This window comes from Polypterus senegalus, chromosome 4 (assembly GCF_016835505.1).
Source record: "Polypterus senegalus isolate Bchr_013 chromosome 4, ASM1683550v1, whole genome shotgun sequence".
Taxonomy (NCBI): domain Eukaryota; kingdom Metazoa; phylum Chordata; class Cladistia; order Polypteriformes; family Polypteridae; genus Polypterus; species Polypterus senegalus.
In genome coordinates this window covers 237789266-237805775 of record NC_053157.1, presented here as the reverse complement: position 1 = coordinate 237805775, position 16510 = coordinate 237789266, and the positions used below count along the sequence as shown (strand labels likewise).

Here is a 16510-nt window from a genome sequence, read left to right as displayed (position 1 = left end):
ACCTTGTGGACTGATGAGACAAAAGTTGAACTTTTGGAAGGCAAATGTCCGTTACATCTGGCGTAAAAGGAACACAGCATTTGAGAAAAAGAACATCATACCAACAGTAAAATATGGTGGTGGTAGTGTGATGGTCTGGGGTTGTTTTGCTGCTTCAGGACCTGGAAGGCTTGCTGTGATAGATGGAACCATGAATTCTACTGTCTACCAAAAATCCTGAAGGAGAATGTCCGGCCATCTGTTCGTCAACTCAAGCTGAAGCGATCTTGGGTGCTGCAACAGGACAATGACCCAAAACACACCAGCAAATCCACCTCTGAATGGCTGAAGAAAAACAAAATGAAGACTTTGGAGTGGCCTAGTCAAAGTCCTGACCTGAATCCAATTGAGATGCTATGGCATGACCTTAAAAAGGCGCTTCATGCTAGAAAACCCTCAAATAAAGCTGAATTACAACAATTCTGCAAAGATGAGTGGGCCAAAATTCCTCCAGAGCGCCGTAAAAGACTCATTGCAAGTTATCGCAAACGCTTGATTGCAGTTATTGCTGCTAAGGGTGGCCCAACCAGTTATTAGGTTCAGGGGGCAATTACTTTTTCACACAGGGCCATGTAGGTTTGGATTTTTTCTCCCTAAATAATAAAACCATCATTTAAAAACTGCATTTTGTGTTTACTTGTGTTATATTTGACTAATGGTTAAATGTGTTTGATGATCAGAAACATTTTGTGTGACAAACATGCAAAAGAATAAGAAATCAGGAAGGGGGCAAATAGTTTTTCACACCACTGTAGCGGGTTGGACAATGACTGACTGACTTTTAAATGAAAATGAAAGAGAGAAGCAGAAAGGCTCTTTGTACAAAGGTACATCACCAGTCCACACACTTTATTCCGTTAGACTGAACGAGTCATTTGAATGAGTGAACATACCAGACGAAATTAACCCTTTCCTTCCATTCATTTATTACAAAGCCCACCTAATCCGGTTTTGAGCACTGGGTTGTCCCAGAGCTTATATCATAGTACAGGAAGAAGGTTGATTAAAAGTTCGTCACATTCATTATCATTATTATCATACATTAAATCAGGGTCACAGAGATCCAGAGCCTGTCTTGGCATCATCGGCCGGGATCAGCGCCTGGCAGAGTGGCACTAATTCTCTATTGAATTGTACTGAAGTATTTCTAAGGCACGGACGGATGGTCTCCCTCCGTGCTCTAGGTGGCAGTGTTTACCCGCCTGTGATCACTTTTCCTCCCTTTCGAGTTGCTTGGGGGTCGCACGCTGATGACTCAAGTCTTTTTTTTTTTTTTTTTTTGTCTTTTGCTTTGATTCCGCCTGCGGACATCTCCGACTGTCATACGGGGTGCAGGTCGGCAGTTTCTTCGGAGACAAAAGCGATCAGAAGCAGACAAGCAAGAGGAAAAATAGCGGCGAATAGCATTGCCGGTGAGTAACGGAAACAGCGAGCGGGGAGGGCTAATAGAATAGAATAGAATAGGAGAGGAGAGGAGAGGAGATGAGAGCGGGGCACGGGCCGAGCTAGAATTTCGGGGCGGTTGAGGGCAGCAGACAGGAACATAAAATGATGATGAAGTCAGGGATGGAGAGGAGAAGCGGCCGTCCGCGGAGGTGCCTCAGTTCGGTCTCTGAACGGCACCGCCCGTTTGTATCGACGCAGCCCGGGGCTTCAGCTGCCGCGAGAACCTTCCGCTCGTCCCTTTCATTCTGCCTGCCTGAGTTTAGTGCGCCCGTATGTTCTGGGATTTCGCGGCCCCCGAGTTACTGCATGACAGTTTCAATCGAATCGTAATTAACGGAATTAAGATTATGATTCGTGTATATTCGAGCAGAGCTCAGCCCGACTCCTTGATTCCAGCATTGTCTCGAAGCGGAGGGACTGACAGAACTTAATCACTTGAGGTAAACTTGACATTTTACGGAAGCGCATTAAATAAATAAATAAATAAATACATAATACAATAAACACACGCTAGAATGACTAATAAGGAAGAAAACTCGCGTCTTGCAATTCCCAGTCGCAGTGAGGCGCTATACAGATATATTGCTGTGTCGTTTCTGCAGAGTGTGTCACTGGCCGGAAGTCATCGGTGTTGGTGTGTCACAAAGAGCATGTGCGGCACTGGTCATCTTGGGAGATAAATACACAGTGGGTACGGAAAGTATTCAGACCCCCTTCAATTTTTCACTCTTTGTTTTATTGCAGCCATTTGCTAAAATCATTCAAATTAATTTTTTTCCTCATTAATGTACACACAGCACCCCATATTGACAGACAAAAAAAAAAGAATTTTTGAAATTGTTGCAGATTTATTAAAAAAGAAAAACTGAAATATCGCATGGTCCTAAGTATTCAGCCCCTTTGCTGTGACACTCATATATTTAACTCCGGTGCTTTCCATTTCTTCTGCTCATCCTTGAGATCACCTTCATTTGAGTCCAGCTGTGTTTGATTCTACTGACTGGACTTGAATAGGAAAGCCACACACCTGTCTGTCTATATAAGACCTTACGGCTCACAATGCACGTCAGAGCAAATGAGAATCAGGAGGTCAAAGGAACTGCCTGAAGAACTCAGAGACAGAATTGTGGCAAGGCACAGATCTGGCCAAGGTTACACAAAAATTTCTGCTGCACTTAAGGTTCCCAAGAGCACAGTGGCCTCCATAATCCTTAAATGGAAGACGTTTGGGACGACCAGAACCCTTCCTAGAGCTGGCCGTCCGCCAAGCTGAGCTACCGGGGGAGAAGAGCCTTGGTGAGAGAGGTAAAGGAGAACCCAAAGATCACTTTGGCTGAGCTCCAGAGATGCAGTCAGGAGATGGGAGAAAGTTGTAGAAAGTCAGCCATCACTGCAGCCCTCCACCAGTCAGGGCTTTATGGCAGAGTGGCCTGTTGGAAGCCTCTCCTCACTGCAAGACACATGACAGCCCACATGGAGTTTGCTGAAAGACACCTGAAAGACTCTGAGATGGTGAGAGATAAGATCCTCTGGTCTGATGAGACCAAGATAGAACTTTTTGGCCTTAATTCTAAGTGGTATGTGTGGAGACAACCAGGCACTGCTCATCACTTGTCCCATACAGTCCCCACAGTGAAGCATGGCGGTGGCAGCATCATGATGTGGGGGTGTTTTTCACCTGCAGGGACAGGACGACTGGTTGCAATCGAGGGAAAGATGAATGCGGCCAAGTACAGGGATATCCTGGACAAAAACCTTCTCCAGAGTGCTAGGGACCTCAGACTGGGCCAAAGGTTTACCTTCCAACAAGACAATGACCCTAAGCACACAGCTAAAATAACGAAGGAGTGGCTTCACAACAACTCTGTGACTGTTCTTGAATGGCCCAGCCAGAGCCCTGACTTAAACCCAATGGAGCATCTCTGGAGAGACCTAAAAATGGCTGTCCACCAACGCTTACCATCCAACCTGACAGAACTGGAGAGGATCTGCACGGAGGAATGGCAGAGTATCCCCAAATCCAGGTGTGAAAAACTTGTTGCATCTTTCATAAGACGACTCGTGGCTGTATGAGCTCAAAAGGGGGCTTCTACTAAATACTGAGCAAAGGGTCTGAATACTTAGGACCAGGTGATAGTTCAGTTTGTCTTTTTTAATAAATCTGCAACAATTTCAAAAATTCTTTTTTTTGTCTGTCAATATGGGGTGCTGTGTGTACATTAATGAGGAAAAAAATTAAATTAAATGATTTCAGCAAATGGCTGCAATATAACAAAGAGTGAAAAATTGAAGGGGGTCCGAATACTTTCTGTACCCACTGTGTATATATAATACACACACACACACACATATATATATATATGCACATACATACATACACACACACACACACACATATATATATATATATATATATATATATATATATATATATATATATATATATATATATACATATATACATATACACATACAGTTGTGCTTGAAAGTTTGTGAACCCTTTAGAATTTTCTATATTTCTGCATAAATATGACCTAAAACATCATCAGATTTTCACTCAAGTCCTCCTCAAAGTAGACGTAGAGAAACCAGTTAAACAAATGAGACAAACATATTATACTTGGTCATTTATTTATTGAGGAAAATGATTGAATATTACATATTTGTGAGTGGTAAAAGTATGTGAACCTTTGCTTTCAGTATCTGGTGTGACCCCCCAATAACTACAACTAAACGTTTCCAGTAACTTCTGATCATTCCTGCACACCGGCTTGGAGGAATTTTCACCCATTCCTCCGTACAGAACAGCTTCAACTCTAAGATGTTGGTGGGCTTTCTCACATGAACTGCTCTCTTCAGGTCCTTCCACAACATTTCGATTGGATTAAGGTCAGGACTTTGACTTGGCCATTCCAAAACATTCACTTTATTCTTCTTTAACCATTCTTTGGTAGAACGACTTGTGTGCTTAGGGTCGTTGTCTTGCTGCATGACCCACCTTCTCTTGACATTCAGTTCATGGACAGATGTCCGGACATTTTCCTTTAGAATTCTCTGACATAATTCAGAATTCATTGTTCCATCAATGACATGAAGCCATCCTGGCCCAGATGCAGCAAAACAGGCCCAAACCATGATACTACCACCACCATGTTTCACAGATGAGATAAGGTTCTTATGCTGGACTGCAGTGTTTTCCTTTCTCCAAACATAACACTTTTCATTTAAACCAAAAAGTTCTATTTTGGTCTCATCCGTCCACAAAACATTCTTCCAATAGCCGTCTGGTTTGTCTTCGTGATCTTTAAAAAAGTACAGACGAGAAGCAATGTTTTTTTTTTTTGGAGAGCAGCGGGTTTCTCCTTGCAACTCTGCCATGCACACCATTGTTGTTCAGTGTTCTCCTGATGGTGGACTCATGAACATGAACATTAGCCAATGTGAGAGAGGCCTTCAGTTGCTTAGAAGTTCCCCTGGGGTCCTTTGTGACCTCGCCGGCTATTACACGTGTGCCTTGCTCTTGGAGTGATCTTTGTTGGTCGACCACTCCTGGGGAGGGTAACAATGGTCTTGAATTTCCTCCATTTGTACACAATCTGTCTGACTGTGGATTGGTGGAGTCCAAACTCTTTAGAGATGGTTTTGTAACCTTTTCCACCCTGATGAGCATCAACAACTCTTTGTGAGAGGTCCTCCGACATCTCCTTTGTTTGTGCCATGATACACGTCCACAAACGTGTTGTGAAGAGCAGACTTTGATAGATCCTGTTCTTTAAGTGACACAGGGTGCCCACTCACACCTGACTGGCATCCCATTGATTGAAAACACCTGACACCTCACCTTCAAACTAACTGATCATCCGAGAGGTTCACATACTTCTGCCTCTCACAAATATGTAATATTCGATTATTTTCCTTAATAAATAAATGACCAAGTATAATATTTTTGTCTCACTTGTTTAACTGGTTTCTCTTTATCTACTTTTAGGACTTGAGTGAAAATCGGATGATGTTTTAGGTCATATTTATGCAGAAATATAGAAAATTCTAAAGGGTTCACAAACTTTCAAGCGCAATTATATATATATATATATATATATATATATATATATATATATATATATATATATATATATATATATATATATATATATATATATAATATGAAAGCCAAATACCGCTGACACACACCCATCACGAAATCTCCCGAAACTAAGAGGACTTGGGACTTGAAATTTGGAATGTAGGTTACCATGTGTTCACTATGAAACGGTTTTAAAAATTTCGTGGTCCAAGCGTGTTCTGTCTGTATGTCTGTCCGCTTTTCACGAGAGAACTGCTTAACGGATTTAGATCGTTTTTTTTTATATATATAATTTACATGAATTTGTCGGTTGATTTTGCGACTTCTCTTGTCGCGCTAAGTACCAGAGTTCTCTTGCGGTCCCGATGTATGAATGCAAATCCAACAGAGTGCCTGTAGACCGAGAGCATGGGGGCGGGGCCTTCCTCATTCACGTCTCTCCACGTGTTGGAGCGCACCTCGCCTCCGCTTAGCTAGCGATACCCGTTTGTTCAACAGACGTCGTCATCTACATATTGTTAAGGAGTAACGTTTCACGTTTTTGAAAGAGAGACATCAGAGCTCCGTGTGTTTTAGAGGGTAGCTGCTGATTGCTAGAGATATCAGGACCATGTGGTTTTCTCCTCACGCGGGGAACGCTGAACACGATCAGATAGAGTGCCAACGTCTATTGATTTTTAAAGTTTGTCCAGTTTCATTACAATGTGGGCGAAGCCACGGGGTCCATAATATATATTATTTTATACGCTACCGTGGCTGTTCGTTTGTCTGTCCGGGATTTTAACTCACCTGTAGCTCGCAATCCATTTGACCGATTGACCTGAAATTTGGTACACATAATACGTGACATCTACTATCCGATTTCGTGGTGATGATTGACCTCCGAGGTTATTGCTCTTTTTTTTTATTTTTATTTTTCATTGTAGAATCAACTCTCATCAGCGATCAGCATGACGGCAATGTGCCGCATACGAGCGCCGTTCTCATTACCTTCCACCTTCGCGTCACTTCCCCTACCTCTTCAAATTTTAAATCATTCTTGAGGCAGATTGAAGGCGTAAGTGCCAGCTGAAGTGAAAATTTAAAGAAAACGTACTATGTAATTGAACACAAACACGGACTTAATCAGTTTTAACGCAAAAAGATGCGATGGAAGAATAAAAGCAGCGGGCCGCTAGGGTGGAGAAAAGAAAAGCCGCTCAGGAAGCTCTGAGCAAATGAGTGGCAAACGTACAGAGAAAGAAAGAGGAGGAAAACTGGGAATGCTCAGGTCAAGTGTATAACGTGCAGTGCACCATTAATGATATACACTCACCTAAAGGATTATCAGGACCACCATACTAATACGGTGTTTGACCCCCTTTCGCCTTCAGAACTGCCTTAATTCTACGTGGCATTGATTCAACAAGGTGCTGAAAGCATTCTTTAGTAATGTTGGCCCATATTGATAGGATAGCATCTTGCAGTTGATGGAGATTCGTGGGATGCACATCCAGGGCACGAAGCTCCCGTTCCACCACATCCCAAAGATGATCTACTGGGTTGAGATCTGGTGACTGTGGGGGCCATTTTAGTACAGTGAACTCATTGTCATGTTCAAGAAACCAATTTGAAATGATTCGAGCTTTGTGACATGGTGCATTATCCTGCTGGAAGTAGCCATCAGAGGATGGGTACATGGTGGTCATGAAGGGATGGACATGGTCAGAAACAATGCTCAGGTAGCCCGTGGCATTTAAATGATGCCCAATTGGCACTAAGGGGCCTAAAGTGTGCCAAGAAAACATCCCCCACACCATTACACCACCACCACCAGCCTGCACAATGGTAACAAGGCATGATGGATCCATGTTCTCATTCTGTTTACGCCAAATTCTGACTCTACCATTTGAATGTCTCAACAGAAATCGAGACTCATCAGACCAGGCCACATTTTTCCAGTCTTCAACTGTCCAATTTTGGTGAGCTTCGTGCAAATTGTAGCCTCTTTTTCCCTATTTGTAGTGGAGATGAGTGGTACCCGTGGGGTCTTCTGCTGTTGTAGCCCATCCGCATCAAGGTTGTGCGTGTTGTGGCTTCACAAATGCTTTTGCTGCGCATTACCTTGGATTTGTAGCAGTGGTTATTTCAGTCAAAGTTGCTCTTCGATCAGCTTGAATCAGTCGGCCCATTCTCCTCTGACCTCTAGCATCAACAAGGAATTTTAAGCCCAGGGACTGCCGGATACTGGATGTTTTCCCTTTTCACACCATTCTTTGTAAACCCTAGAAATGGTTGTCGTGAAAATCCAGTAACTGAGCAGATTGTGAAATACTCAGACCGGCCCATCTGGCACCAACAACCATGCCACGCTCAAAATTGCTTAAATCACCTTTCTTTCCCATTCTGACATTCAGTTTGGAGTTCAGGAGATTGTCTTGACCAGGACCACACCCCTAAATGCAGTGAAGAAACTGCCATGTGATTGGTTGATTAGATAATTGCATTAATGAGAAATTGAACAGGTGTTCCTAATAATCCTTTAGGTGAGTGTCTGAATGTATGTGTGTATACACACACACACACACATAAACATATATAGATATACATATATATCTACCTATATACATATATATCTACATATATACATATACACACATATATATGTGTATATATATATATATATATATATATATATACACCTACACATATATTCACACATACAGTGGTGTGAAAAACTATGTGCCCCCTTCCTGATTTCTTATTCTTTTGCATGTTTTGTCACACAAAATGTTTCTGATCATCAAACACATTTAGCCATTAGTCAAATATAACACAAGTAAACACAAAATGCAGTTTTTAAATGATGGTTTTTATTATTTAGGGAGAAAAAAAATCCAAACCTACATGGCCCTGTGTGAAAAAGTAATTGCCCCTGAACCTAATAACTGGTTGGGCCACCCTTAGCAGCAATAACTACAATCAAGCGCTTATGATAACTTGCAATGAGTCTTTTACGGCGCTCTGGAGGAATTTTGGCCCACTCATCTTTGCAGAATTGTTGTAATTCAGCTTTATTTGAGGGTTTTCTAGCATGAACCACCTTTTTAAGGTCATGCCATAGCATCTCAATTGGATTCAGGTCAGGACTTTGACTAGGCCACTCCAAAGTCTTCATTTTGTTTTTCTTCAGCCATTCAGAGGTGGATTTGCTGGTGTGTTTTGGGTCATTGTCCTGTTGCAGCACCCAAGATCGCTTCAGCTTGAGTTGACGAACAGATGGCCGGGCATTCTCCTTCAGGATTTTTTGGTAGACAGTAGAATTCATGGTTCCATCTATCACAGCAAGCCTTCCAGGTCCTGAAGCAGCAAAACAACCCCAGACCATCACACTACCACCACCATATTTTACTGTTGGTATGATGTTCTTTTTCTGAAATGCTGTGTTCCTTTTACGCCAGATGTAACGGGACATTTGCCTTCCAAAAAGTTCAACTTTTGTCTCATCAGTCCACAAGGTATTTTCCCAAAAGTCTTGGCAATCGTTGAGATGTTTCTTAAGCAAAAAGAACATTAGGGCTCGTCTCAATTTTGCTATCCGTGGTTTGCGTCTTGGAAATCTGCCATGCAGGTCGTTTTTGCAGGCCAGTCTCTTTCTTATGGTGGAGTCGTGAACACTGACTTTAATTGAGACCTGCAGTTCTTTAGATGTTGTCCTGGGGTTTTTTGTGACCTCTCGGATGAGTCGTCTCTGCGCTCTTGGGGTAATTTTGGTCGGCCGGCCACTCCTGGGAAGGTTCACCACTGTTCCATGTTTTGCCATTTGTGGATAATGGCTCTCACTGTGGTTCGCTGGAGTCCCAAAGCTTTAGAAATGGCTTTATAACCTTTACCAGACTGATAGATCTCAATGACTTCTGTTCTCATTTGTTCCTGAATTTCTTTGGATCTTGGCATGATGTCTAGCTTTTGAGGTGCTTTTGGTCTACTTCTCTGTGTCAGGCAGCTCCTATTGAAGTGATTTCTTGATTGAAACAGGTGTGGCAGTAATCAGGCCTGGGGGTGGCTACGGAAATTGAACTCAGGTGTGATACACCACAGTTAGGTAATTTTTAACAAGGGGCAATTACTTTTCACACAGGGCCATGTAGGTTTGGATTTTTTCTCCCTAAATAATAAAAACTATCATTTAAAAACTGCATTTTATGTTTACTTGTGTTATATTTGACTAATGGTTAAATGTGTTTGATGATCAGAAACATTTTGTGTGACAAACATGCTAAAGAATAAGAAATCAGGAAGGGGGCAAATAGTTTTTCACACCACTTTACACACACACACACACACACACACACACATATATATATATATATATATACTCTTTGGGGTGCGGCAGCTATTGCTGGGGGTGCTAGAATCCATTAAGGAAGAAAGATTAAAAACATTATTTGTACAAAATCTTAATTTATTTATCCATTCCTAAATCATTAAATGGGCAGACTATTTCGTATCAGTGCAATACGCTGCTTGTTAAAACGGGTGACTCCCGCTCTTACGCTCACTTAGTGCTGTGTGGATATTATGAACTATCATATCTGTTCAACTTCTATTTAAATTTTAAATATAAGTCATTTTTATTTTGTCGACAGAAATATCTTTGGTAGGAATGTAAGCTGAATGCAGTCATCATTGCATAAATTTTTCTTCACCATAGAAATTTAAAGACTAAATTCAACTTACATTCCTACCAAAGATATTTCTGTCGACTAAATAAAAATGACTTATATCCAAATAGAACTTGAAAAGATTTTTTTTTTTTTATCTAAGCGCGCATTTTAGATCGACTTGACACGCACTACATCGAGCTCCATGCTATTGTGCTTTCGCCTGCCTGCCTCAATAAGTCACCGTCCCTTCGCTCGTACTTTTTTACCGTTCATTTAATCATGAGCCTCTCTACAGTTTTGTTTATTTTCAGGTTGTAATGTTCATTAAATTTACGTATCATCTGGTCCAGTGGCGGACCGTGCATTTCACACCTAGGCCTTCAATACTGCCCCATCTAAATCAAACCGCCCCTCAAAAACTAATTTATGGTTATAAAAACCATCTTAATATGCAGAAATACAGTATAAAGAGCCGCTGCATTGCAGATCGATAACTCCTGTAGCTACAATAAATGCCTTTATTGAATAGACAAACCAGGGGTGAACAAGTTCCTTTCTACTGCAGCCACAGCCGCGACACTCACAAAAAACATCAATAATAACTCATAAACTTGCAATATTATTTAGGAAAATCGCAACATTGTACTCACCAAAAATTTGGATTATTTGTAAACAAAATCCATCGTCCTCTCTTTCCTCAAAAACAGTTGAATTTCTCTGTCGTACGGATTATCTGTGCGCCTCAGTTCCACCAAAAAGTCCCTTTCTATTGCCATCAAAGCTACTGCTGAAAGTCGAACCTGCGGCTCCTATCCAATGAATGGGTCTGAATACGGTGACATTGCCGTACTGACACCAACTCAAAACATGATTGGTTGAAGCAACAGTTTAATCGACATTTAGTCTGTGTTAGAGTGCCTGCACAATGGATTGTGAAGGCCTCTCTGCCTGGCAACAAATGATAGCTGAGATGTGATTGGTTAAATGCTTTATTATGCCTGGAAGCAGCACAACCATCGGAAAAGCTATGAAAGGAAGCGGGCAGACTATTTGGAATTAGTTAATAAGTATTCATGGACAAAATATAATTAACATCAGTTTGTGATTCAGATATTTTTACTTATGAATATGCTAAGCAGAGTCCTTCACCCACGAATATTTACCTTATATGGGCAGGCACTCAATTACACAGGAGGCGTGATGACGCGAGACGCAACTCCGCCTCCCTCGGCTATTGAGCTGCAGTCTATTACAGCATATGGGCGAAAATATGTTCCAGTTATGACCGTTACGTGTAGAATTTCGAAATGAAACCTGCCCAACTTTTGTAAGTAAGCTGTAAGGAATGAACCTGCCAAATTTCAGCCTTCTACCTACACGGGAAGTTGGAGAATTAGTGATAAATGAGTGAGTGAGTGAGGGCTTTGCCTTTTATTAGTATAGATATGTATGTATATGTGTGTGTCTGCATATGTGTGTATATATATATATATATATATATATATATGTATATGTATATATATATGTATATGTATATACGGACACTGATGAAGTGTGTGAGCCGATCCTTGTTTACACCGAGCAGGTTTGAGGATTTGGATCTGTTGCTATGACAGCACATCCAGCAAGAGTTTCGAAAAAACCGACAGATCCAGGATCAGGCCAAATCGTCAACAATTACATCCGGCTAAGCGAGTAATCCACGTACGAAAAATACCCCCCAGGTGTCTGCTATGCTGGTTGCTAATTGTCACTATTAGTGTTAAATGAAGGGAGCAAACTACACAGGAAGAGGGGAGATAATATGAAAATAACAAAAGAGAGTTAAGCATTTATATCTTTTGAAAAAAAAAAAATTTTTTTCTAAATGTTTTATAAATATAAAAACCATAGTTTTTTTTTCTGAATGCAGAATAACAGAAGAGTAGAAAAGACCATCTCATTAAATGAGATCAGTTGTTATCAATTATTATCACAGATTTTCAATCTGGTTGGAGCAAAAACCTGCAGCCACAAGGGGTGACCAGGACCGAGTTTGGGAACCGCTGCTCTTACCCATCCATTCATTATCCAACCCATTATATCCTAACTACAGGGTCACGAGGGTCTGCTGGAGCCAATCCCAGCCAACACAGGGTACAAGGCAGGAAACAAACCCCCGGGCAGGGCACCAGGGTACTGAAGTTTAATTCTAACCCTTTTATAAAATTAAGTTCCCTGTTTGTGCTGTTAATTAACTTCTTGTGTATTCCTTTTAATTTGTCACCCTGAATTTCTCCATCATTCCTCTGAATTGCTTCATTTCTTATCTTAAACGGCACATAAACAAAAATGAAATGTGAAGTGAGGGAGCCAAGAGAAGACCAACTAAGTCAGGGTTTCAAACTCCAACCAGCGTCTTGTCGTTCATTACACCCGTTCTTTAATTCCATGGCCTGTTGCTGCTCTCGTGGCGCATTAGCAGACACGTCCGAAATTGTGGATTTCCTCTTTTCTAAGAGCTCTGCTAAAATGTTTTGTGGACCTGAGTAGATCGACATTCCTGAGACCTTCATCTTTCTTTATTTTGAAATATTGTGTGATGGACACCAGTTGTTTCGGCTCATTGTTTGGCTGCTAATTTAGGAAAAAAGAAACAATTAAGGTGTCCAAGTCTTCAAGCGCAAGTCAATTCAGTTTAGTTCAAAAGACGTTAATTAGCAACAAAAGCGGGTCACTCATTAAGAAAAGGGTTAGAATGAAAACCTGCAGCCACTGGTGGTCCTCCTGCTTTAAAACACTGAACACCTAGGACATGTATTCCAAAGAGAATAAGGGGGCAGAAACAGACACCACACATATAATATGTAGCAACCGTTATACCAGTGGCCCTAGGGGGTGCGATGTAACAAAAAGGGGGGCACCAAGATGTGAAAAAAGGAAAACAAGAATCAAAAATATGAAAAATACATCTATTGAAACCAAAACAAATTAACTACATTCTGATACTAGAAAAATAAATGTCAATAAAAGTTAAGTAGGTATAATAAAATATGCATCATTAAAAAAGAACAAATTGGTATTAGTGGGCTCCTTTCAAAAAAAAAAAAAAAAAAACATTAGGAGGGTGCGATTAAAACTGTTATGAAAACTTGGGTCGCAAATACTTGAAGGTTGAGAAACGCTGGGTTACACCGCATGCAGCTAAAGCTCATAAGATGTCCTGAGTGAGACGCTTTATGTTCTGAGGATGGCAGCTGCTCTGACTTATCCATGACACTGCAGAGCCCGATTTCAACCCACCGCGCCTGAGGTGAGAGGTGTCCCTTTATGGGTTTGGTTGCTCTGACCCAACACCACTTAGTGTGGGTGACCTGCAGGGATGAGAAAGCAGATCAGAAGGTCCACCGCACCACTGGCAACACCCTTCAGACAGGGCAGTTGCCAAATCAGGATGTGACTGTCAGTGTGAACGCCTGTGTAAAATGTTTCCTGGCATCTCTGGATCCCCCGGTTGCCACAGATGGCACAGAAGTGCTGCCTGGCCTTTTTGACCTGAGCTTTGGATTTGCAGAAGTCCCCTGTCGGGTCCACAGAAATGTGAGCACCGAGATACACGAAGCGGCTCACATTTTCCACAACATTCAAAATTGCACAGAAAATGCCCAAGACACAATTTGGAAAAACATGCAGTAGCTACAAAATAAATGGCAGATGTTTAAAAGTGGGCGGTGTCTTCAAATGCCAAACAATAATACATACAAAAAAAGGCTCTAAAAGAACAAACCAAAGAACAGAAACATCTCAAAAATGGTCCAATGCTGACTGGCACAAAGCAGAACAGTGGGCACAGCAGTGTTATTGTGTTAGGTGGTACTGAGGAACCTGTTAAAAGAACCTGCAGCTGTAATGTAATTTGTGGGTTTGGGTCTCACCACTCCACAATACTATTAATGATATAATCAACCAACCACTGGGCAGAATACATTCATCTAACAAAATAGAACAGAATGAGCATGAGCAATGAGGGCATTGCAGAAGAAATAAAATGCAATGGAAGCAAAAAATGAAAATGGCTTGGAGAGACCCCCCTATCAACCGGCATCCTCTCTCTCTTATCTTCTCCTTTCTCACCCTTCTGTTTCTGTGTGTAGGCCACCAAACCAGAGTTCTCCAGGCATCTCAGTCAAGAGCCAGTCATTCCAGCTACCCCTTAACATTCGCCTCCATGTTACGTTGGTAAGCGTTTCTTTGCCGGCATCTCTTCCTTGGGGTTGTGGGTAGTCGCTTGTTTGGTGATGCTGCAATCGCCCCATTGCCATCATCTCATCCTCCGTGGGCTCCTGTCTTGTTCACTTTCACAGGTCTTGGTTGCCGATGGTACGAGGCCAATGTATAGGGTGGTCCAGATTTAATTATGCAATTTTCATTACGCTATAACTTATTAAGTTTATTACATAGAAAATCACCCGAAAAATCCCGGACCATCGAGAAGTGTGCGAACTGACGACATGAAGAATCGTCTTCGCGTCCGAAAATGGAATCGTCCCCGCATAAATCAAAGTCATCCAGACGATCTGGATCTGCATAAGTAGATCTGGACCACTCTGTATCTGCAGGGTCCTTCTCAAAGACAAGTGATGGGAGAGGTCTGGATGTTTCTGCGTGATGGTGACAGTAGTCCTCCAAGACTCTGCTCCATGGAGTAGGTCTGACTTCATGTTGGTACTGAAGAGCCTGATTTTTAATTGTAATGGACGGGACCCTTAATTGAAGGAGAACTGCTCTTGCCTTGCCGATCCTAACTCTTGTCATCAGTCTGTCGCCCCCATACTTCTCAAAGATGCTGGTGAAGTTCTCCACTATCTGTAGCACTTCACCTTCCAGCATGATGGGGGTTGTGTTAGCAGCCTTTACCCCTGAGGACTTTGATCCTCCCTCTGTGGAAGCCCCCGTGCCTCTGTTGGTGGGTCTGAGAATGAGTGGCCAGATCATTCAGGGTGTCCACTGGCTGCCATTTCACTTCAGTGCTTCTGATGTCATCTTCGTTTGTTCCCCAAGAGTAACTCCTGTATCATGTGATCTAATGTGAACTAATGACACTGGGTCACCATGCCTCCTACACTTTGCAGTAATAATCCCCATCAGGTAAGTGGTGGACCAAGGTGCCCTCTCATTCTAAAAGTACTCACTTCAATGTATCAATATCTTAATTTCAAAACACTTTGCGGTTGTGAGAATCGATTACATTCAGGTTGAAGGACTGCCTACTGGCAGGAGGTAAAAGCAGAGACGCAAGGTAAGAAGAGGGGTGACTTAGGCAGTGAAACAGTAGGCAGGTTGGCAAAGTAGCCCCTTTTTAACACACGGGGGTCAACAGCCAATCAGACATGTCTCAAATATGACACCATTGGTCAGCTGTCTCCATCTAGTTTTTCACTCCCAGTGTGCTAAGAGCTTCTTAGGCTTATCATGGAATGTTTACAGTATTTGAATTCTCACCTCAAAACCTATTTTTTTTTTGGGGGGAAGTTAATCTTGAAAAGTGTATTATCATAGTATTTTCCTCTACTTACCCTTTACCTGTTTTCCCTCGAGGGTAAGTGTTCTCGTCAAGTTCGTCATTGGGTTGGTCTGTTGTTGCACTTTAAGATGAACACACACATATAAAGCTATACACATACACACAGACCCTCACCACAACAGTGCCCCATGAATGACACACACACACTGATTAACCTCTGGAACTTTAAACCACACAAGTGCTTTAGGAATAACACAGCCTGTCACTCAACACTTCAAGAGACTTACTTATTATTGGCAGGAACAACATACAATGTTTTAGTGATATCTCAGACCTAAATATTACTTTTGGTCTACAAGAATACATTTAAACATACAAAGACTCGGCACTCTTGACTATAGGCCATTTATCAGCCAAGAATTGCTTCTTTACGCCCTTTTCCCTACTATTGGGTGGAGCTCTCACCCTCAGCCTTAATAAACCTCGCAGCACATGGCAAATATCCATGCTGCACTAGGTGCTCAAAGAAATCTTAACATTATTTCAATCACTCTATAGACATTAAGACAAATCATAGAAAGCTAAAAGCAACATGGTATTTATTACAAGAATAATAATAATACCACTGGAACAAAGAATAATAGAAAATAGGTACTGACAGGAAAGTCTGAATATATATAGTTTTTAGAAATAACATACCGAACAAAAGTTACAGATGACAAGGATGAATGTCCCAGGGAGGCGTTTGATTTAACAATCGATGTTCATGATGCCTTTCTGACGACCAGTGCC

General features: G+C 41.7%; 1 protein-coding gene across 1 annotated transcript in view; it reads left to right on the top strand.

Annotated features, from left to right (window-relative positions):
• The window catches only part of LOC120528927 (zinc finger protein 845-like), a 46054-nt gene that overhangs the window by 19264 nt on the left and 10280 nt on the right, over positions 1-16510 (top strand). Inside the window, exon 5 of the mRNA XM_039753004.1 lies at positions 14349-14433. Coding sequence (XP_039608938.1) covers positions 14349-14433 — 85 coding nt within the window. The remainder of the gene's footprint in view (positions 1-14348; positions 14434-16510) is intronic.